The sequence below is a fragment of the Malaya genurostris genome, chromosome 2, assembly GCF_030247185.1.
Source record: "Malaya genurostris strain Urasoe2022 chromosome 2, Malgen_1.1, whole genome shotgun sequence".
In the NCBI taxonomy this organism is placed as follows: domain Eukaryota; kingdom Metazoa; phylum Arthropoda; class Insecta; order Diptera; family Culicidae; genus Malaya; species Malaya genurostris.
The window spans coordinates 47,440,934-47,464,967 of NC_080571.1; the positions used below are offsets into that span (position 1 = coordinate 47,440,934).

Here is a 24,034-nt window from a genome sequence, read left to right on the forward strand (position 1 = left end):
AACCGACTTCTGTGACTGTTTGATCGCGAGTAAAAGTAACTGTATTGTCAGATTTCCCTTGCCCAACTCTTATACAGAGTTGAGGCTAAAAAACAAAACCAACAAATCATTCCAAAAGAGATTCAAAAATTTTAGTCGTGAATACGACTTACTTTACCATCTCTCCTGTACAAGAATAAGTAGAACTTAATCGTGGATATCTATCATATCATCGGAAAAATAGTTAGCAATTTATGATAAAATGTTCAGTATTATTAGACTACCAAAACCAACTCAAAAATAAAGTTTTCTAAAATGTTTGGTATGAACAAGGATTCAGGTGAAATTCTGTGTCAAAATAAGGCATGCGAAATTCCAACCGCATGAATTGAACGAACCATCGCACAAAGCGTATCGTGCCAAACCGACACATAGAAATTCAGTTGAGTGCAATAGGTTTAAGACATTCGTTCGCTAATAAAACACACTAACTGTGAATGGTTATAAACCATGAGTATTTTTGATTGACTAATATGAGGGAGACACATTTGTGCATGTAGCTTAAGACGATCAATTTAGTCATTCAATTTATACCAAAATGCTCTTATAGTTTATTTTTTTGTTTGTTGCGAAACTGTTCATTCTTTGTTACAGATGATACTTCTTATAGCTGATTCCAACTATACGGATAAAAATCCATTGCCTGTACCATAATTAAAAAATACTGAAAATTATGAAACATGTCTTTTCGTGAGATCATACCTATTATTGATGATAGTATGCGCAAAATGCTTTAAACCATGAACATTTTTATAGAAGATGAATTATTGCTCATGATATGAATCATTTTGCTAATAATTTTCATGATTTCTTAATCATGGTACCGACAATAGATTTGTATCCCTGTATGTATCATTTTATGAAAGAACTGAATAATATTCAAACAAGTTCTATTTTATATAGAATTACAACTGGCTTGTAAGATGATCACTACAAATATCAAGTTTGTGAAGTGCATATAACGTCAATATATGAATCAATAATACTTTACCATTTCTCATGAATTATATTAAAGGAATTATAAATACTTTTTGTCCACGTTTGGCGAGTGGATATCAATAATTAATGTGATACAATTAGTAAATTCGGTTTTTTCAAACCGCTATCCAATTTGCATTTTCGAGACGGGTTTGACAAGTAAGTTATTAAAATTAATGTCATATTAATTTCCAACAAAGATTTAGAAATCCTAGATGGCTAAAACGTTACAATTATATGCAAGTGACAAGTGAAAGTTTGCAAAATTCACACAATCAATCAATTAGTACGTGCGATTATCGATATTCGGATGGATAGAAAAACATGTCAGTTTTATTCGAATTCACGTCATCCAGTTATGTTTCTGACATTACCTACTCGCCTTTTTTTCAAATCAGTCGTATTCATATATGATGACGGAAAGAGGTGCACATTTTCATAAAACTTACTGCAAAATTCATCTAGTTGGCAGATCTTGTTAGTTAGTGAATATATAAAACTACTTTTGGACTACTAGTCCCCGGTTTCCGCTTCCGAACGTACCGGTAATAGTGAAGAAAAGCTGAAAAACCTGTTTTAATCCACCTAGTGGTGTAATGATGCCTTTCTCATGTACATATAATATTGTGGTATTCTATTCAAATTTCTCTTCGATTTTTGAAAGAAACCAAGTGATTGTTTATGCATAACATACAGAATAAAACAGTGCTTTGATTGCGTAAGCCATCCTTAAGAGAATGAAATGGGTTCACTATTATATGCACTTCCGGCACCGGGACCCGAGAACCGGTATAATCGAAGTCGGTTCGTACGGCCACCAACTAACATGACACACAAACTCTTCTAGTAAGCACTCTATAATTCCGGAACCGGAAGACGGATCCGGATGAAATTCAGAAATTCCGTATGGGACCGGAAGACCTTTCATTTGAATCTAAGTTTGTGGAAATCGGTCAAACCATCGCTGAGAAAAGTGAGTGAGATCCATTTTGGTATATACACTGAAATAAAAATCTTATTTATATTAATTAGATTTGTCATATAAATCATATGCAGAATATAATTTATAGATGTCATATGGAAACTTATAATTTTTATTTGAAGTGTACGTTAAATCCAAATAAACGTTACCATAATGAAAGTTATAAGAATATCCCATATACCTTATATGGAAATCGGATGAAATCTAACTCGTTACAAAATTTATATTCATTGGATGTGTCTTATGAATCGTACGCAGATGGTATTTTACAAAAGACATATGACAATTTGAGATATTTAATGGAACATAAAATCGAAATTAGACATATAATGTTTGTTTTTACGAAAGAATAGTCGTGAATCTTACTGCTTGAAACTGAAGAAAGAGTTTTGTCCTCGATATTTATCAACTGCCCCTGACAGTTTGAAATAAATATCCGGTACATTTCATTGCTCTGTCTGTCTTGTAAGAGGATTTAAATTTTTATTTATAGTTTCGGAACCCCACAATTATCGGCAATTATCAGGAGGTGTTCCCTTATGGAACTAACTGACGACTAGTATAGTTTAAATCCTCGAAAAAAGAAGTGGTTTCCGATTAGTGCATCTGATTTGCATGGTAACAGTAAATATCCGATGAAATCAGCCAGTCCTAAAGAAGTAAGTGTAGTTGAAATATTAAAATAAATTTGTATTATGAAACGCAAACGAAACAATAAATTTTTGATAAGACAATTATTTTTATTGTAGTTTTTGATTCCTTCAAGTACCATAATCCCAGTATTTTTATTTAATTTGAATCATATACGTATCACTTGTTCGATCCAATAGCAATCATTTGATCTATATATAACTGCTATATAGAACGGGGATGACCTCCATCAAAAGTTATATACAAATTTTATAAAACTGATCATATTGTATAGATGAACCTATCTATATAAAATCGAAGTGAATATAATATGCGCTTCATAAATTGTTCCAATGTATGTTGTGTGGATTAATATCTACTAATGGTTATAGGACGAGCCAATAAATTTGTCTCAGTCTGGAAATTTATTTCGTCATATGAAAATTTAGTACAAATAACGTTAAGAAGAGTTTTATGTTTCATAAGATTATCCTCTATATTTGACATGATGTTGAATACACTTTGTGGCTATCATTGGAAATGCTAATAGCGCAAAATCATTAGAATATCACATAATGTGAAAAAGAAAATTTAGCTCAGTGTATGACCACTATTTCCGGTACTTCCGGAACCGGATACCGGGAACCAGGATAGCCGGAATCGGTTTGTTTAGTTGCCTACTGATAATGACTATCGATTTGTGTAGTTTTGAGAAGAGTTTAGAAATTTTTTTACGTTTTTTTGTTTCGCCGGTTTAAGTGACAGTGTACAATATTGAACACACTTTACCCTATAATTCCGGAACCGGAAGTCGGATCCGGATGAAATTCAGGAATTCCGTATGGGACCGGAAGACCTTTCATTTGAATCTAAGTTTGTGGAAATCGGTCAAACCATCGCTGAGAAAAGTGAGTGAGAACCATTTTAGTATATATGACCACTATTTCCGGTACTTCCGGAACCGGATACCGGGAACCAGGATAGCCGGAATCGGTTTGTTTAGTTGCCTACTGATAATAACTATCGATTTGTGTAGTTTTGAGACCATTTTAGAAAAATTTTCACGTTTTTTGTTTCGCCGGTTTAAGTGACGGTGTACAATATTGAACACACTTTACCCTATAATTCCGGAACCGGAAGTCGGATCTAGATGAAATTCAGGAATTCCGTATGGGACCACGAGACCTTTCATTTGAATCCTAGTTTGTCAAAATCGGTTCAGCCATCTCCGAGAAAACCTAGTGAGATTATTTGACAAATACACACACACATACACACAGACACGCACACACGCACACACGCACACACACACACACACACACACACACACACACACACACACACACACACACACACACACACACACACACACACACACACACACACACACACACACACACACACACACAAACACACACAGACATTGCTCAGCTCGATGATCTGAGTCGAATGGTATATGACACTTGGCCCAATTTTCACTGGTCGGTTTTTCAAGTGATTGCATAACCTTTCTATATGAGAAAGGCAAAACGGAACTCACTTCGATTTCTCAGCAACGTTTAAACCAATTTTTACAAATCATAATTCAAATTAAAACTATCATTGTCTTGAAATATACTGTGCAATTTCATCCAGATCCAACTTCCAGTTCCGAAATTATAGAGCGATGAATGTCAAAACATTTAAATCACCATTCAAAATGACGATGCAAAACTGGTACGCGTTGGTACGTGCGGCTTTGCTCCATTCGCAGCGTGCTTTGTTTATACAATCACTTGAAAAGTTGACTCCCCGGGTTGGCGGTTCAATGCATAGGGCACTGGTCTTACAAGCCAGTTGCGGTATGTTCGAGCCCCGACCTAGAAGGATTCCCAGTGTCAGTAGGATCGTAGCACCAGCCATGCAATGATTCTGTACACTCTGAATCGGCTGCGAAGTCTGTTGAAACAGAAGGTCAAATTGCACTACAGGAATGTAATACCAAGGCTTTGCTTTGAAAAGTTGACTACCGAAAATTGGCCCGGAGGGCTAAGTGTTCTATATCATTCGACACAATTCATCGAGCTGAGCAATGTCTGTGTGTGGGTATGTGTCAAATAATGTCACTCAAAAAATAAAATAAAAAATATCATAGCCCCATAGGTTGCTTATGAACTTCATCATGCTTTCATAGGATAAAGTGTGTTTTAAATTGCACACCGTCATTTAGAGCGACGATTCAAAATAGGGTAAAATTCTTCTAGGTTTGGAACAATACTGTTTTAATTTGTATGCTATATTAGCTACTTACTAAACGAACCGACTTCGGCTATACTGGTTCTAAGTTCCCGGTTCCAGAAGTAGCGGAAATAGTGGTCAAGAACTTTCAAACGAGACTCACTCAATTTTTCTCAGAAATGATTTAATCTATTTCCACAAACAGGCTCAAATAAAAGTTCCTATAGTTGCTGTTTAGTTTCATCCGATGCAAAATAAAGAAAAATTTATTTTATGTTAGTTATGTTAGTTTGCACCCAAAGAAAGTTTTTTATTTTATTTAAAATCGAAAAAAAAATTCTTGACAGAATCTTCTAGTGATATTTTTGGAAATATAAGTAATATGAAAAAGACATCGTTACACCACTAGATGGAAATAAAAAGTTTCTATAGGAAATAAAACAGTTTCAATCCACGTATTTGGTATCATGTACTAATTATGTCCGGCCAAATTTCAATGAACTAAACCTCCCCTTTCTCCTTAGTCACAAAATTTTAAATCACAGAATTTTGTTCCAAAAAACACATACTGGCACTGGATTGTAATTTAGGATTCTGGAGCTAGATTTTTAAAACTGGTTTCTTGAGTTGATTTTGTAACTGAGTTTAGTTCCTTAATTTTCTGTTCTTGGCTCGAATACAGAATCCAGATGCGCGAATTACACTTCATAATTCTAGAACAAAATTCACGATATTATTTTAGATCTGAACTCTGAGTCTGAATTTTCGAACTGACTTCTGAATGCTGACTGCATGCTGGAACTTAGTTTGGAACTCCAATTCGGTTCCATTGAATTTTGACCTTGAGTAGAAAAATGAGCTCATTTCCAGAATTCTAGAATTGAATTCATAAACTGAATTCTTGATCTGGATTCCGAACCTGAATTTTGCAACTGAGTTCTGAGTCTGTCCCAGTTTCCGAATTTAGTTCTTGAATTCAATTCTTAGTCATAAATCCTGATCCAGATAATGATTCCAAAAATATAGATAAATAAATGATGTCAAAAAGTACTCAACAGTTGAAAGCTTCGAATAAAAATATTACCAAAGAACTTGGCGAAGTTTTCCACCAAAAAACGTTTTTACAAAAAAAAACAACTATAACATTGTTTGTTGTATGTTTGCTGACCTTAAAACGCCTGTTTTTTAAATTGAGTGTCAGAATATTTTTTTGAAAATAAGTCCAAAAGTACGACATGAACCGATTCGAATCCTAGTAGTGAAGAATGGAAAGCGTCAAAAGGTATCATGTCAGTGTTTTTCTCACGTCATTCAGTTATGCCTATGACATTACACACCGGTACTTTTTTATGAAAATTTGGACTATAAATGCAAAAGTAGAAATATTCAGAACATTACAACTGAAGAACGAAAAATATAGCCATTATCGTGTGGAATCTAAGCAATGAAACATTTTTGGTTTACAAAGTCAATTGTGACAGACATTGTCAAAAAACCAAAAATTTGGAGAGACGTTTCGTTTTGACATAAAACTTTGTAAAGTAAACATCCTATCTCAAAAACATTCAATCGCGAGGCTGACAATAGACCTGTCATTGGCAAATAGTCCTATCTTCGCCTTTCTCATATGAATGGGTGAATGAAAAAATCGGATATGTGCAACTTAGTTTGAAAAACCCGTTCTTGCATATTTAAATGTAAAAACCGGACAAAATCATAGAGGACAAAAAACCGAACACGGCTATTTCTATGCAGAAATCGTTTAAAACGCAATCTCTTTTGCAAGAACCGGACATAAAAGACTTTGTATGCAAAAACCGGACGAAAAATTTGCCAGTTCTGCCGAAACAACAGTATTTATCCGGTTCTTGCCGGATTTTTTGTTATTGCCGGGAGTGAACCTTTGAATGTAAGAACCGGATAAAAAAATGTGTTTCGGAAGAATCGGTTTTTATCCGGTTCTCGCATTCGAAGTTTGTTGCTCGGTTTTTGCAAAAAAAAAGTTGTATTTTAAATGGTTCCGGTTTTTGCATTCATTGTTTTTGCCCGGTTTAAGCTAAAGAACGAAACTGTTAAAATTTCAGTAATTTATACTCAGAAATGGAAAAAATCTAAAATTGAACGAATTTAAATTTTCAGTTTTTACACTCAAAACTGTGTAATTTTTCTTCCTAATGGGAAGTGCAAAAATGTGACCTCAAATCATGCAATTTTGGTTCCATTAAGGTCTCGTATAATATAAGATCTGTTTGAATTCAAATTTGAATGATTTTGAAACACTAACGTGGTAATATTTTCTTAAACGAACCTATGGAATGGGATAAACTTTTTCATTCGTAAAACTTTGCATGAAAAGTAAACCTTTATTTTTTAACACTGAACTATATTAAGATATTGATGCCAGGAAATAATATCGAATCAATTTTTGTCATCAAAATCAAAAATTTAAACCGCCCGGCCATTTATTTAATTTTCATCTACATTATACAATCAACATTATCAATCTGTAGGCCATTTTGAAAGCAAAAGTTGAATTTATTCTCAAGGTAATATTCAAATAAATTGGTTGGAGTTTTAATTGAAAGAAACAAACGTCTCCTATTCTGACAGAATATACTTCGATCAGTCGAGTTTCAACCAAAAATAAATTCAAATTTACTGGAGAATAAACATGCCAAAGCTTGATTCGTAAACATCATCGTTCGAACCACAGCGCTATCTACATGTCGAACAGCACAACGCGATTGAAGTATTTCTTGTTAACTCAAACGTTTTAGAACTCAACGCTTGCTTTAATGTAGAATAATATGTGAGACTACTCATGACTTGAGTTGAGGGCCGAATCACTTTAAACTCTGAAATAGAGTAGCTATAGAACCAGAATGAGTGACAAGAGCTGTTGGTTTAGAATACACATTTTTGACAGTATCATTCCAAACCAGCATGTGACATGTAAAATACAATATAAAGCTCAAAATATTACGTACAATTCGGATTAAACGTTTTAATTTGTTACCAACATTACGGATGAGATGTCGCCAGGCTGGTTGTGGGTACTCTACTCTGGACTAAACCAGACAAATAAACTAATCTAATCCGAAATAATCTTACCAAAACGATAAATTCAACTTTTTAAATAAAGTTTATTAACTTTCCTAAGCTCGCTAATCCTATGAAGTTTTATTTTTTTATTTATTCCATTATTTATTTCCATTTTATTCAAATTCATCTGAAACTAAAATATTCTATCGCAACACTTTCTGAATAAACTTATGTGACGGTTCATTAAAATCGAATCGGTTTTCAACAGTGGAAAATGTTCTTATACAGGTAGTTATCGGTTCATGAAATCCAAACGTCGTTCGATGATATCTCGGTTGAAGTGGACTTGTACAAGGCAGCGATCGTTGCGTGGCACGGAAATCAAGCAGAGACAAAATTTTGTCACTAAATCAGCTTTACCTGCACCTATCATACGGCAGCGATCGAGGTACGAACAAATTTTTTCTGCACACGTTCAATCCGTAAGTTCCAAACAATCTGATATGGGCTCCAGACTAAACTAGCATTTTCAAGTAGCGATCAAACTAATGAACAGTACAATTCCTTCAAGCAATGGGGATCTTGGAAGTCACGTCCGTATTTGCAATAAAACCCAGTGGAGCGATGTAGATTGAAGGTAAGTTTTGCATTCAACAAAACACCAAGGTCATGTCTTTGGAGCACGTGTCCATCAATTTGACAATCAAAATGCAATGGGTTCTGTATTCGGTAGAACGTTATGACCTGACATTTGGCAGTACTGATAATTTACAACAAGCAACAAACGTATCGAGAAGCTGTTGGAGCCGTACACAGTCGTCAATAGATCGAACTACACAAACCTTTCTAACCACAATTTCTCCTGAAATTTTCTAAACTCCGCTAAATCCTTTTTAATATCAGATAACGTTGAGAGTGATTTGCCCATTGGCTTGAGTAGATTAGTTTAATTTTGAGTTCTTTTAAATCTTTTCTTTCATTTACTCCTTCCATTGTTGTCAAAATATAAAGAGCAAAACCAGCCAACAGCGAGATTTTGGTTCAATAGCACAGTTGCCAGGTTATTTTTTCAAAAATCTGTCTCTGACTCAGAAATTTATCTGGATTTGTCTGGGTCTACTATATACAAGGAAATTGTAACCGGGATTCAGTTTCAAACAAACCAATCAGACAAACCGCGTAAAGAACTGGGATTGTTAAATCTGGTAAAATTTAAAAAATCTGGCTAAAGATCTGGTTAGTTAGAGTGTCTGGCGAAGTGAGAAAAATCTGGAATTTGCCAGATAAATCTGGCAACCTGGCAAAGCTGTTCAATAGGCTAATATTAGGTAAATCGTATTAACCTGAAATTGAGTCAATACGACTCAACTGCAGAGTAACTTATCTTAAAATATTTTTTGGCACGTGTAAGGCACGGAAACTACGTAGAGCCACTTTACCTAGAATTAGGTTATTGAACGGAGCTCCCAAATTGTGTGTAATCTACTTAAAACTAGGTTGTTTTGCAGCTCCGTGTAAGACCATTCATTTGAATCTAAGTTTGTGTAAATCGGTCACGCTATCTCTGATAAAAATGTGTAAGTAATTTCGGAATCGGAAGTCAGATCATTTCAGGGATTTTCTATAGGAGCATAAGACCTTTAATTTGAATTTAATTTTGTGAAAATCAGGTCAGTCATCCCGGAGAAAAGATAGCATACATATACGTATTAATTTTGCACATTTTACCCCGTAATTCCGGAACCAGAAGTCTGCTCCAAACAAATTTCAGGAATTTTGTATTGGATCACAAGACCACTTATTTGAAGGTAAGGTTGTGAAAATCGGTTTAGCCATCTACGAGAAAAGTTGGTGAACTTATTTGCACATTTTTTACACATTTTATTTCATAATTCTGGAATTGGAAGACGGATCCAAATTATATTCGATAATTTTGTATAAGACAACAAGACCTTTCATTTGAATCTAAGTTTGTGAAAATTAGTCACGCTATCTCTCATAAAAATGTGGAAATTTTTTGTAATTCAATTTTTTACACTACCGGAAGTCTGGAAAAAATGTGATTCTGAAATTTTCTGTAGGACGAAGGACCTTCAACTTGAATCTAATTTTGAGAAAATCGGTTCAGTCATCCCGGAGAAAACATAGCACACATATTCTTTTTTTTGCTCATGTTACCCCGTAATTCCGAAACCGGAAGTCGGTTCCAAACAAATTTCAGGAAGTTTGTATTGGATCGCACGATTTGATTTTATGATTGTGAAAATCGGTTAAGCCATCTCCGAGAAAAGTTGGTGATCTTATTTTCACATTTTTTTACACATTTTATTTCATAATTTCGGAACCGGAGAACGGATCCAAATAACATTCGATAATTCTGTGTTAAAGACGATAATTCTGTGTTAAAGACGACAAGTCCTTTCATTTGAATCTAGGTTTGCGAAAATCGGTCAACCCATCTCCGAGAGAAGTTACAAACACATACGGATATTTTGTGGACTCAACGAACTGAGTCGAATGGTATATGACACTCGGCCCTCCGGGTTTCGGTTTAAAAGTCGGTTTTTACCGTGATTGCATAACCTTTCGATGAAGAAAGGCAAAAAAATGAGTTACACACATCTCAATTCCATGAAAAAAAAGCACATACAGGGTCTGGCACTCGAAGTGTAACCAATTAAAAAGGCCATAAATTCAGTTTGGAAAATTACTTTTACTTAATTCAAAGTACAAAATGTGTAAAAATGATACAAAATTCAGAATCAATTCACTTTTGCTCGATATGACCACCTTTTGCCTTGACTTGATGACTTGAGAGAGCGAAGGAGTTGCTTCGTTTGGCCGAAAGCGGTTAATTTCCAAACATTGTATTTTCTGACGAGAAAATTTTTCCAATTGAGCAATTCATAAACTCTCAAAACGATAGGGTTTACTTGACCGACCGTTCATACGAGAATTTGAGTCATCGATTGGCCACCAGGAGGCAGCACCCGCAACAGATAATGGTTTGGGCCGCTGTAACCGCAGATGGGCGCTCTCCAATCGTTTTCATCGAGCCTGGCGTCAAGGTAAATGCGACATATTATCAAGAAAGTATTCTGGAGGTTGCTTTGAAGCCGTGGGCAGACAAACATCTCGGTGGCAGACCATGGACGTTTCAGCAGGACTCGGCACCGTCTCACAAAGCTCGAGTGAACCAAGAATGGCTGAAAAACAACGTTCCGAACTTCATCACGTCCACACAATGGCTCTCGAATTCACCAGATGCGAATCCAATGGATTATTCTCTTTGGGCCATTTTAAAGAGCAAAGTCCGAACTAAAAGATGCACCAGTCTCGAGGCGCTGAAAAAAGTTATTGTCCGCGAGTGGGCCAAAATACCTGCAAGTCACATTCGGCCAAACGAAGCAACTCCTTCGCTCTCTCAAGTCATCAAGTCAAGGCAAAAGGTGGTCATATCGAGCAAAAGTGAATTGATTCTGAATTTTGTATTATTTTTACACATTTTGTACTTTGAATTAATTAAAAATAATTTTCCAAACTGAATTTATGGCCTTTTTAATTGGTTACACTTCGAGTGCCGGACCCTGTAGTCAAATTTTGTGTCTCCACTCACATACTCAATTTTATGTTAAAGAACGAAGTTATCGAAAGTTGAGTTGATGTTTACTCAAAATGTAAAAAAATCTATTTTCCTCACTACTTGAGAGAATTTGTCCAAAAATCTGAGTTATTTGCGCTAAAAAATCGTTTATTAACTTATACTTAAAAACATTGAATTCCTAGTTTAAACTATTTGTTTTTCTGAAGAAAAATGCAAAAAAAAGTTATTTCAAATCGTTCAATTTGTCATATTTTTAATCAAAATTGAACAATTTTGAAACATTTGTAATGGTTGTCTCATTTGGCATAGCTGAAATCATCAAAGATAAAAAACAGGACTTAGAAACGGCAATGAAAAACGACGTATTACTGAGCTTTTGAATTCTATAAGAATCCATCGAGAATAAGCACGCTACGAACAAGGCTATAAACAGCAAAATGCAGTTGAATTATTATTTTCACTCATGGTTTCACTAGAGTAAATTTTATTCAAACCGATGCTCAAATTTTGACATGTCGCTCTATTTATGAAATCAAGTAATCGCAACTCAAATCATGAGTTATCTTAAATAAGCCTGTATATCACATTAACTTTACATTGACTTTAACTCAGTGAAAATCCATGCCAAAGAAGGAATAAATTAAATAACTTCAATATAAAATGCATTCTTGAAGTGTCAATTGACAGTTCATAATCAATTCTTTTTGACACAGTGCAATCATTCAATCATTCGTTAAAGATGATTTTAACGAAACCTTGCCAAAAACCGTCCAATCGAAAAATTGTTTGCAAACTGATTTATTTTTCTTCTATCAAATGTACGTCAATAAATCAACACAGCCTACTAATCGAAACAATTAGCCGCTCGCTCTGGGTGTGAAGGAAACTTGACACCTGCCATCGGCGGTGGCGCACAGCCTGACAACAACAGCCTGGTGCCGCCGCATCATGACGTTGAAACATCTCAAATTCCAATTCACCCTGACACAGGTTTCATAGGATGTAACTGATGAAACAGATGCCACCGGATGGTGGTGCTACCGGCAAAGCAAAGAAGCAATTTGTTATCCATTTTACCTTGCATTAGATGGTCGCATGTACGCTGGTTTTTGTAATAGCTTTGGTTTGAAGTTTAGAAAGTGAAAAGTTTAGAAATATTTTTGGAGACACTTACATGTTAATAAAACTCTCATAGTTTCCACGTCGTTGGCGTTAACCACTATCTACGAACGGATCGATTTGTTTACTTAACGGTTTTCGAACGATTCGCGATTAACAAACTGAAAAGAAACAACGCTCACTTTTTGTTACATCCACGATTGCAACACGTTCAAGCACTTAAAAATATGTTAGGAATTACGAATGAAAAACCGAAACAGTGCACTTCCACTTTTCGTTACTAGTCTCTACTCGTCAGTGGATTTTAACTTTGCCACGCTTGTTTTTCCACTATTCCGCACAACTATTCTTCAATCAACAGTATCGCGTTGTTCGTACTCCTGGAAAGATTCCCTGGCCTGGTGAGATGCTCAACGGCCACTGGACAGTGTGCTCTCGGATGAGGCGTTCAAGATCAATGCTATCCGAACGAGGTTACACAACAGAATGTTACCTAATGGCCAAACGGTTTCTGGTTTTATACGGCGGGACTGCCTTCCCTCCTGGACCCGGGACGGGGCGCACGTATTGTCCGTGTTCGAGCCACTGCCAGTGCAACCTGAACCAGTGAGGGCCAACGATGGACTGAACGAGTGTGAGCTTCTTTTGCTGGGGGGTTGTCTGACGATGGATGGCGATCAAGTGATGGCGGTAACGACGGCGACGGCGACGGCGACGCTTGCTTGCCTGCTTACTTGCTAGCTTGCAAGAGCACCGCTGCTGTGGGGATAAAGCGAACCGAAGTGGGGAGCTGTTGTGAGTCGCTCGGAACTTGCGACCTCTGCCAGGGACCAACGGCGGTGGGTGGAAGCTTTGGTGTGAGGCGGGCGAAAGATGTGCGAAATCGGGATCAGTTTTTGAGCACGCATGCAGATCAAACCGATGCCGAAATGGATAACCAAAATTGCTAGAATGGTCCAGATTTTTCCAAGTGACATGGTAATTAATGGAGTTTGCAGCTCTAGATTCTCTAACTAAAAAAAATATAAACGTTTGTTCCTAGGCGACAGGTAATGTCTTGAATTCATACCAAAGACTAGTAACTTAATGAGGATACTCTATGGAAAAGCGAATTATTTTGTTTATTGCAGTAGTTTCAAACGCGAACTACAAATATATTCAGATATATAGTTCTAAGAATTTATTTGCGATAAGCTACTCCTTTGAAGTCTCTAAACTTTGAGACGTATTTTCTCGGAACCTCCCGTTTACACGGTAAAAACAAATCTACTAAATCAATCATCACGATTATATATTAAATTATATGTTAAATACTCTACAGATACCCTAACGCAGGGCCGGTGAAAGAGGTGGGTACGGTGGGTAGTACTAACCACCCGAAAATTCCAAAGGTGGGTAATTACCCACCTGAAATTTCGAGCGAAAAACAACGGTAATATTAGTATTATTCTTAACAATAAGAATATTTTTATTGTAATTCGGAATAATAAATAAAATCCAAATTATAGAATGCTAGTTCCCAAGGTAGAGCAAGGATGTGAAGATATATTGCAGAAAGATGAGACTTTATTTTATTTAACAATATATTTATGAAGATGAGACTTCAAAGGGTCATTCGAGCAAGCAGAAATCTTTTAGTAACTTAACTTTTCCCTTCCAGCAGAAGAGCCGAGCATAAGCATCTCATCAATGTAAACCACTCAATTCTTCGATATACCGGAAAGTACCGATAAAGGTCTTTTACCCTTTACTATCCGAACCGGTAAAATAAGAATGCAGTAGAAAGTAGCAACTTCTGGTAGCTTTGACGAATCTAATAGTAAATGGTAGAAGTGCTTTATCGTAATTTTTTCGGCAGATGTTTAAGCTCGACTCCTTTGGTATAAGGTGAAAGCTAAGATACTAAGATACTTGTCTCGTCTCAGCTTCTATATTTTCACATAAATAAAACCACTCAAAATCTTTTGACGTAGGACTAGTTTTCGTTGTGAAAATTCAAAATACAGAAAATAATATCATACAAACAGGTTTTGAAAATCTAATTTCTATCTCAATCATTTTTAATTGATTTTCAATATCATTACACAAACTGCTTGGAAATATTTCAGATAATTGAAACTTCACTTAGGAACGAAAATCATTGTCATGGTTTCCTTTAACAAATAAGACAATTTCATATACATAAGTTTACGGTTTCCATAAGATTTCTGAGATTCAATGAGTTCGTTCGCATTTAATAAAATTACTCATATAAAACAAGATTCTGTATCGAATAGACTCCATACTTATAGAATTATTTGTCAATGACTTGAACATAGACTTCAGTTGTAGTGATGACTGTCTCGTTCGAGTAAAATATTTTTCACTTGCGTGTCTTTTTCTGATCAGTAAAGTACAAGCAGTCACTGGGGGCTAGGTTATTGTGAATAAGGTTGATGAGGAAACAAATTGCAGCCCAATTCGTTTAATATTTTCCTTGACTTATGTCACGATGCATAGTATTGGTTAACGGTGATTTTTTGGTTCATCATATGATGCCGTTTTTTACGATTTCGCACATCAAATGCATCAACAAATCAATGTAATGATCACTTTTGAAGGTACTTTCTACCTTGAGGTAGTCGATGTTAATGATACCTCAAGCATCTAAAAACCAGACGCCATGATTGTTCAGCTACCTGTTACGTTTTCGGGTGACTGTTCCAGTATGAATACTGGTATGACTCCGGATAAAAATAGTGGATCCATGTTTCGTCCATTGTTTCATACAAACGCATTGTGAGCGAATGCGGTATCCATTATGAAAAGATTTTTTTGCTCAGATTTTCGTACAAGATCGTAAAAGAACTTCCAGTTTACGTGCTAACATCTCAGCACATCTACTCGAACGAACTTTCATTTTGCGTTCGTACATTACGATTATTAAAACTTTCTTATTTTTTCCGGTTGATCGTTTCATTTGGCCACGCTCAAAATCAGAACTCCACAAACCTTTATTTTTAATGTATCCGAGTGAGAGAAATACTTCTCAAGCTAGTGCTTGGCTTGCGCTGATTTTTCCCTTTAAAAAGCAATGTTTCATCAATACACGGAATTCGTTATTTCCATTTTTCATAAATGAATTTGTAACATCGCTTATATGTAACGTCACTTATATTCAGTGTTTGTGATGCTATTGATGTAAAAATGTTGTCACATGTTCTCTGAAGGTAGGTACTTTCGAAAAATGAGATTAGTTCGACATCACAAACGTCAGCTCTGGGTCAGTCCCGGGAATTATTGATCAATGCGTTATGTACATCAGCGGCTGGACTGTTCATGGATTTGATTTATGCGCCGTTCAACCCGCGCCACATTTTGATCGAAGATCGGTTGTTTTGTTGTATTCAATTTTGGATGACCTGGAACCAAAATTCTCAAAGAAATAAATTCGAAAATTCGCAGACACGAATAAGTTAAAACAGATCACGAAAGCCTGCTGCCTTTGTATTGAAAACAAATGTTGGCATTGATTTTGAAACTAGCTGGGTAGTCCTACGTTACATGCAATGTTTTATAGAAACAAAACATTATGAAAAAACGACATTGCACTTTTAAGGGATAAATATAATTTCCTTTAGAATAAAGGAATACACTGGAACCTCAATTTACGCGCAGAGCCGGTAAATTAACATCGCGTTTCTCGGGTAAAAAAGGTTTTTCAAAGTTCATTTGATTTTAGCGTAAATAACATGAACAATCCTACTACGTCCGATGCTTTAGCGCAGGGGTTCCCAAACTATTTTGGGTCATGGACCCTTTACTAAAATTAACTTAGACCTCAGACCCCCATCAACAAGTTCCTTTGAAAAATCAATTTCTTGCTTTTTTAATATTGATGTAAAATACTTACGAATTTCTACGGATGGTCAAATAAACACAACTTTATTGGCGTATTTCAAAAAACAACTTATATCAAACAATAGGGGGACGATTTCTAGACCTCGTCGACCCCCATAGTCAGTTTTCGTTTACGTCGACCCCCGCAAAAAGGATATCGACCCCAAGGGGTCTATATCGACCACTTTGGGAACCGCTGCTTTAGCGCCTGAGGACCTTCTGAGTAGGTTCTGAGATTATGGAAATGCTTAAAAGATATTCCTAGATCCAAGAACTACTTGGAGTATTGTTTCACAACAAAAACTACAACGACTACTGCCTTTTTTGTTTGTAGTTACAACATTGCTTACTTGTCTATTTATAGCTGTTCCAGGTAGATTCCCAGTTGTCCAAGAACTTCAGTGAAAGCAGGTCTTGAGATCTATAGGAGCATTCAGCAGACCGAGAACGATAAGTTCATTAATGCACTATGTTACACTGGTAGATCTTAAGGCCTAAACTTTTTTGGATTGATCATCCGTTACGTTGGTAGACCTTGAGGCCTTTTTCGAGGAGGTTTTGAATGAGCAAGTTCTTCTACAGATCTTATCACAGTATGTCAATTTTTGTAAATAGTACTACGAGTTCTCAATAGTTATATAAGAGCGATTATATACAATATTTGTTTTCCATATAATTCTTGGATGCCCACGCTCTTATTTAGTTTCTTTGAAACTAAACAATTCATTAATGTACATGTCACAATATTCAATTTCCTGAAGCATGTTAGATTGTTTTGTATATGTATTTAAAGAGAAATTTCCATCATTATAAGAACTCCTTTTTTATGCGATCATCGCGTAAATTAAATAGAAAATCGCGGTATTTCAAATAAAACGCGTGAAAAAAGTCGCGTGAATTAAATTCACGTAAATTAAGTTTGCGTCAATTGAGGTTTTCGTGTACTTTAAAATAGTGGGTCGTTTCCCCCGGTATGAAAAATTACCCACCTGGCTTTTACATGTTTCACCGGCTCTGCCCTAACGTATTTCATCCGAATACGACTTCCGAATCCGGTACTACAGGTTGCTAAAAAGGATTCAGGAGCGTATTTTTATACATGGCACGGATAACCGAGCCAAATCCATTCAAATACACGGGTAAAAATCTATTGTCGGTACCATGATTTTTTTATCATGAAATCATGAACCATGTCTTCTCATGAAATTTCATGAGCAAAATAATTGATATCATGAAAAATTTTCATGGAAGATGTGTTATTGTTCATAATATCAATTCTTTTGCTCATGAAACCATGACTTTTTATTCATGATAGACATTATTCATGATTTCATGATTTTCAATCATGGTACCGGCAATGGATTTTTATCCGTGTAGCCGTATAATTCTACAATTAGGCAGATATGGTTAGTTGAGGACCAAATACGTTAATTTTTGGTATACCGGATTATCGTTCCTGGTTCTGGAAGTGCCGGAAAAGTGTTCGTGTGTTCCAAACTGGAAATCACTCCAATTTCTCAAAAAAGACTGGACCGATCTTTGCAAACTCACTGTCAACTATTTCCATAAGTTGATATAATATTTTTTTCCAGATCCGGCTTCCGGTTTCGAAATTACAGGGTAGTATGTAAGAAATTACAACCCGTCGAATAGAGCGATAAAACTTCTTCTAAATTTGGTTCAAAATTGTTTCAATTTATAGGTTATGTTAACCAAGTAACAATTTTTGTAATGCTAGCTTATTTGTGACTAGTTGCAAACCAGAAATTTGAATGATTGTCACAATCGATGTTATAAACATTGAATGAATCCAGAATACTTTTCTATCAGCAATAAAAAGGCAGTAGAGTAAAGTACTTTAAATCACAAACTTGATACAAGGTGCAACTTTCACAATGATTTAAAACTGCCGAGCGGAATTTAATTTTAATTAATTGTATTTTTTTTTGCGCCTTCAATCAAAATCTGTTTATGAAGACACGAAAAATAAACAACGAAATAACTCTATGTTCAGAATACTCAAAGTTAATCCAAGTAAAGTGATTTCTCATTATTTTAAATTTATATATCACAATCGATGTTCAATCCCTATTTTTTTTCTTTGTCTCCATGATAGTGCATAGAACCAGAATGACTATTCTGATTTTCCTTATTTTCGCCAAAAAGTAGTTTTGAAAAAAGTAATATCCTGGTTTTATTAATGTTTCATACACTTCTTGAGACTCCATAGTGCCCAGGTAACCAATAAGCACTAATAATGGTATTAAAATAGCCTGATGATGAACACCAAAAATGCTTGTAGCTATATATCTGCAATCTGAAAGCTCATCTGTTATAAATCAATCAGAATTCAACTTTCAGAATGCACACCAGCTGTAAATAAGTATTATCTATGAATAGCCGTATATTTCGCCAAAGCCTCTAACGTGAGCTAATTTTCGGTTCGGTTCGGTTTTGACATTACAAGTTACTAAGGTGTAGTTATATTTACGATACAGTTTGAATAGGCGAGTGGCAGGTCGTGTGGTCGGGGATACTTTCGAACTGAATTCGCCTATTTGATCGTCAGATGAAATTAAAATGATGGGTCCTGTTGTAGTTTCCAACCCCCTTGGGACTTTGAAAGAATAGCAATAGAAAGTTGGGTTGATTTTCTGCCACTCGGTGGTGTTTTTATCTACAGCCTCTTCATTTTCATGCTTGGGAAGAAATGAAAGTCCATGACGGGAAGTCAACGAAAATTTGTCCATGACTAAAAATGCCTCAAAATTTAACCAGCTGTTAAAATTATAGCCAAAAAAAACCATTTGACAAGACTCGGGGTATAACTTAAAGCTACGATCAGACTAGCCAGTTTATCTGTCACAGTTTATCTGCCACATACAAGTAATTTTTCGGCAGTTTATATTTGGTCTGGCAATGTGATCACACTATACACAGTTAAATGACTGCAACAGTCAAGTTTGACTGCCGACTGTCAATACTTTGACAGTTGTTATGTTTGACTGTGACAGACTTTTTGAGCATGTCTGTATTGTGATTACATTGGGTCGTCAAATGGTGAGATAACTAAGTCCTCACAAGTCCCTATCTCATGCCTCCCCGAGCGTCTATGATGACATTTGGTCAATAGAACGGCGTCGACCGGGTGCTATCGCCTTCTGCGTTAGTAGCAGAATGAGAGGGTGCGAAATGGCTTGTAGGTTGAAGCCTATCCTAAAGTGCAGTGTTTATCATAGTATATTACAACATATAATTGTGTTGTTTATTACATCATGTATTATTATTATTTTTATTATTATTATTATTATTATTATTATTATAATTATTTTTATTATTATTATTATTATTATTATTATTATTATTATTATTATTATTATTATTAGAAGAGCGTAACTTACACTGCGACATTACCTGTTATATTGTATCATAGCATATTATTTCATATATTATCGTCTTACACTATTTTATGTTATTAAATACTATGTTGTATGGTATTATACTGCATTGCATTATATCATATTATATTGTATTATATTATATTATATTTTATTATATTATGTTATATTATATTTCTATTATGTTATGTTATATTGTATCGCATTATGTTGTATTATATTATATTATATTGTAGGGTTTATTATGAGTAGTACTACGTACCTCTGCGCAAAATATAAATTTGTTTTCCTTATAAGTTATCATTTTTAAAGTAACTTTCAACTAAATATCAAGGTCGTCACAAGGTGAGCTTGGTCCTCACTGGTTCCTGTTTCATGCCTACCCGTGTGTCTGTGGTGACAAAAGGTCGATGGAATGCGTTGATGGCAGAATGAGAGGATGAGAAATGACATATAAATTCAAGTAATATAATATCATAGCATATCGCAACATATCATTTTATTTATTCTATTATTTATTATATAATTCATTGTACTATATTATATTGTTTTTTGTTGTTATTTTCATTATTATATTGATTGTTATTATTAATTTGTCATCAATAATAATAACATATATTATTTTTATAAATGTGGATATTATTATTGTTATTAGAAGAGAAATATTCTACTTCCTGCAGTATTGCGAAGATAGAAGAGCATAACTGACTCTCTACATTGACTGTTATTTTATATCATGTTTTATAATATATTATATTATATTGTATGACATTGTATTATATTATTTTGTAATCTATTATATCATTTTATGTTATATCAATTTCATTACACTATGTTTCATTGTATTTATCAATATAAAACATTTTGCACGGGGGCATTAAGGGGAGGGAGCATCAGGGCATCGGACGAATTGATGACTGGACGAGGGATTGTGGATAGCCAGCCCAAGTCACTTGAAGGAAACTTGTTTCCTTCTGAAGGTTTGAAATGAGTCTGACGCGCCCTTCTCAAACAAACCATCAGGCGGGTTCAAGCATGTATAGCGATATGCTTCATCCATGCACTGGATATTATGGTTGGAAGAGCATCTTTTATTCCCGCGGAATACGAGTAAGTGACTCTACTTACGTATCCGCCCAACCCTTTTTGTTCGCTTTTCGGTAACAGCTATAGTAAGAAGGTGAATGGATGAGTCATATCGGGGCTACTGTAAGTCTACCCGCATCCACTGGCAAGTCCTTGAACTGATGGTGGCTTCACTTCACATCACATCACATCACATGTCTGTATTGTGATTACATTGATCAGACAAATGAAACTGGTTACAGACTTAAATATAGGGAGTGGGCTGTTTATTGCAGTTTTCTGCACTAAGTGATCACATTGGAAGAAAGTTTGTGGGGCAGAGAACTTTTCACGGAATATTGCATTATGATAAAATATCGATCTGGTCTCACAAATGGAAGTTCGTTGCGTTGCTGCTTGGTGTGTTGTGTTTGGAAGCAATTAAAGAAGGAATATAAATGTGCTCCGGTTTTTTTTTACCTTTTTTATAAATATCAAAAATAGGTATAGAAATCGCTCAAACTTTGAAGAAATTTTCTGAGGCCCGGAGACTAAATCATTTCCCCAAATCATCTCTATCGATGTTGTTTGTTCTATGACTATGATGTATATTTGACATATTTAGCAGATGTCATAACAACAACAAAAGATGAGATTCTTTCACATCATATGTTCATTATCTACACGTTTGTGTCTTAACGCTCACATCATACGGGTATATCTGCTATTACTAAAAAATCCAGAGTGGCACCGAGATCGAAAGCGTGAAAAAAAATGTTTAGCAATTGTTAAGTATTTTCCACGCAACAAATACATTTTCAATAAATTTTAAATGGAGTGGTAGATTCAAAAATCAAATGCAATGAAAATCCATAGAATCATCCTACCTCCGTAAATATGACAAATTAAAGAGTTGAAATTTTGGAAAGGTTGTCTCCAGTCCAAGTTTTTTCAAATATGGTATAAAGGTATGAATTCGCTTTGGGCAAAGACATCATATTAACAAGATATCCAGCTCTCACATTTCCCGAACAAATCATTGGCAACATCCTTTTTTGCGAGCGTGGTGCCCTCAGATGAGTCCGCATCGAATCTCGTATATAGAAGATAGGGGAGAGAAATGTCAAATTCGTGCGCGCCAAAACAGCAGCACTGCGCACCCAAACAATTGACATGATATGTTGAATGTGATGCCGTGCGATGGCGTTGCTGAACTGAAGATTGACATCGCTCTAAGCTGACAGGGTCTGCTTTGGGGCAGAGTTCAGATTTTGACACATCCACAATTTTATTACTAAACGCTTTGTAATCAATTCAATTATCGAACTAATGAACGAATGATAAGCTATTGGAAATTCGGTACATATTTACAAAATCTAGAAAAAATTCCAAATAGGTAAATTTTCTGTTACCGTTCAGCATTTTTTTAGTAGTAAATACTTTTTTCATTAATTCATTATTTAATTTTTCATAATTATTTCATCCAAGTACAAAGCAAAACGTTCCAGTGCTATGCTTCTGGAGATCCATTGCACTTTATCGTGAAGGAGGAGCTCGGAAAATTCAGTAGTAATTTCCATTAAGAATTCTACGAAATATGCGATAAGCTTCATTATTTCGACCGGAAATGACGACATTGACAACGCGGTTCGGTGAGAAGTTAGTACACGTGGTTGAGAGATAGAAGTGGGGTCTAATACTCGTTAATCGATTTCGATCGATTTTAAGTACTTTTTTGTAAAATAAACAATATTTGTGTACAGAACTAAAGAGCCGCAGCATCATATCCGAAGAGCCTTGGGTTATCCTGATTCCCGAATTCCTGTTTCTGAAATAGTGGTCATAAAAATGGAACTCAAAAATGGAACTCACTCACAATTTTTCACTTAAAATTTCATTTTTGCATTTCTAAAATTATAAGTATTTAAAATTTAAACCGTCGTTTAAAATACGATGGCGATTTACTAAAATCAATACAGTTTGTAAGTCATGTTAACAGATGGTCATTCGAACCGACCTCATTTACACCGGTTGCAGAGGTACCTGCATGGTTGTTGTTGTGCTAATTGTTTTTTTTTTTGTTTTCTTTCAAGAAGCAATAAAAATTATTTCGAAGAATACCACATATATGAGAATGTGAGAATATGAGTAATAGGAGAAAGCCATCAATACACTACTAGGTGGATTAAAACAGGTTTTTGTATTACTATCTGGTTTCTACACATTAGAAAAAAAAATTGATCACGAAACCAACCCTCTTGGGGAAAGCCACGTGTACTCACTTCTCACACTGATGCTGGAACGTTTTGCTTTGTGTTTGGATGAAATACACGCTTAGAAAAAGTTACTCAGAGTTTGAGTACTAGTTACTCATTTTCGAACTATACATGGAAACGTCAAAAATTGAGTAGTTACCATAAATAATAATGAGTAACTCTTACTCTAAATTTGAGTTTAACGTAAAAACTCGTTTTATGTTACTATTCGCAAGATCAGTCTAAAAGCTGTAATAACCACTTGTAGCAACAAGTTCTATTTTTTGTTAGTGAGATCGCGTATTTCAAGAGTGAGTCGCTTAATACAAACGGTGTTGTTTCTGCAAAACCACAATTTTTAGACTGTCCTCTTGGTTGTGCCATCGACGCAGTTATCGTGTCCAGAAGGGATCCGTACTGTGCTTCAGAATGGAAACAAATATGCTCAAGTGTGTCATTTATGAGGAACAAGTGTCTGATTGGTATCTGAACAGTACTGACATGTATGTTTGACACACTACTCCAAGCGATCGCCACTTGATATGATATCTCGAAGTTAAAAATCGGAATAATAAATAAACACAGTATGATTATTTTATGTATTGCGTGTCAATTAACTAAATATTTTAATACAATACAATTAAAAAAAGAGCAATTTTACGCAAATTTGGTATATGTGGAATAAATTTTCATTCAGAATTTAACTAATTACTCTATTTTTGGCTCATGGGCAAATAAAGCATTACTCAGTAAATGAGTAGATTTTACCCAAAAATCGTTTCCAGTGGAAGAACTCAAATTTGAGTAACTAAGGAGTTACTCTAAA

General features: G+C 35.2%; 1 protein-coding gene across 2 annotated transcripts in view; it reads right to left on the reverse strand.

Moving 5' to 3' along the window:
* LOC131429556 (antitrypsin) overlaps positions 1 to 13,242 on the reverse strand; it is a 56,875-nt gene extending 43,633 nt beyond the window's left edge. The window contains exons 1-2 of one of the 2 annotated variants that reach the window (XM_058593759.1): positions 13,105 to 13,239; positions 12,667 to 12,772 (exon numbers count right to left, since the gene is read on the reverse strand). In XM_058593759.1, the coding sequence (XP_058449742.1) occupies positions 12,667 to 12,685 (19 nt within the window). In that variant the 5' untranslated portion in view covers positions 12,686 to 12,772; positions 13,105 to 13,239. Of the gene's footprint in view, positions 1 to 12,666 lie in introns of both variants that reach the window. The other variant, XM_058593758.1, reaches the window with a different exon arrangement.
* Between the last annotated feature and the right edge of the window lie 10,792 nt (positions 13,243 to 24,034).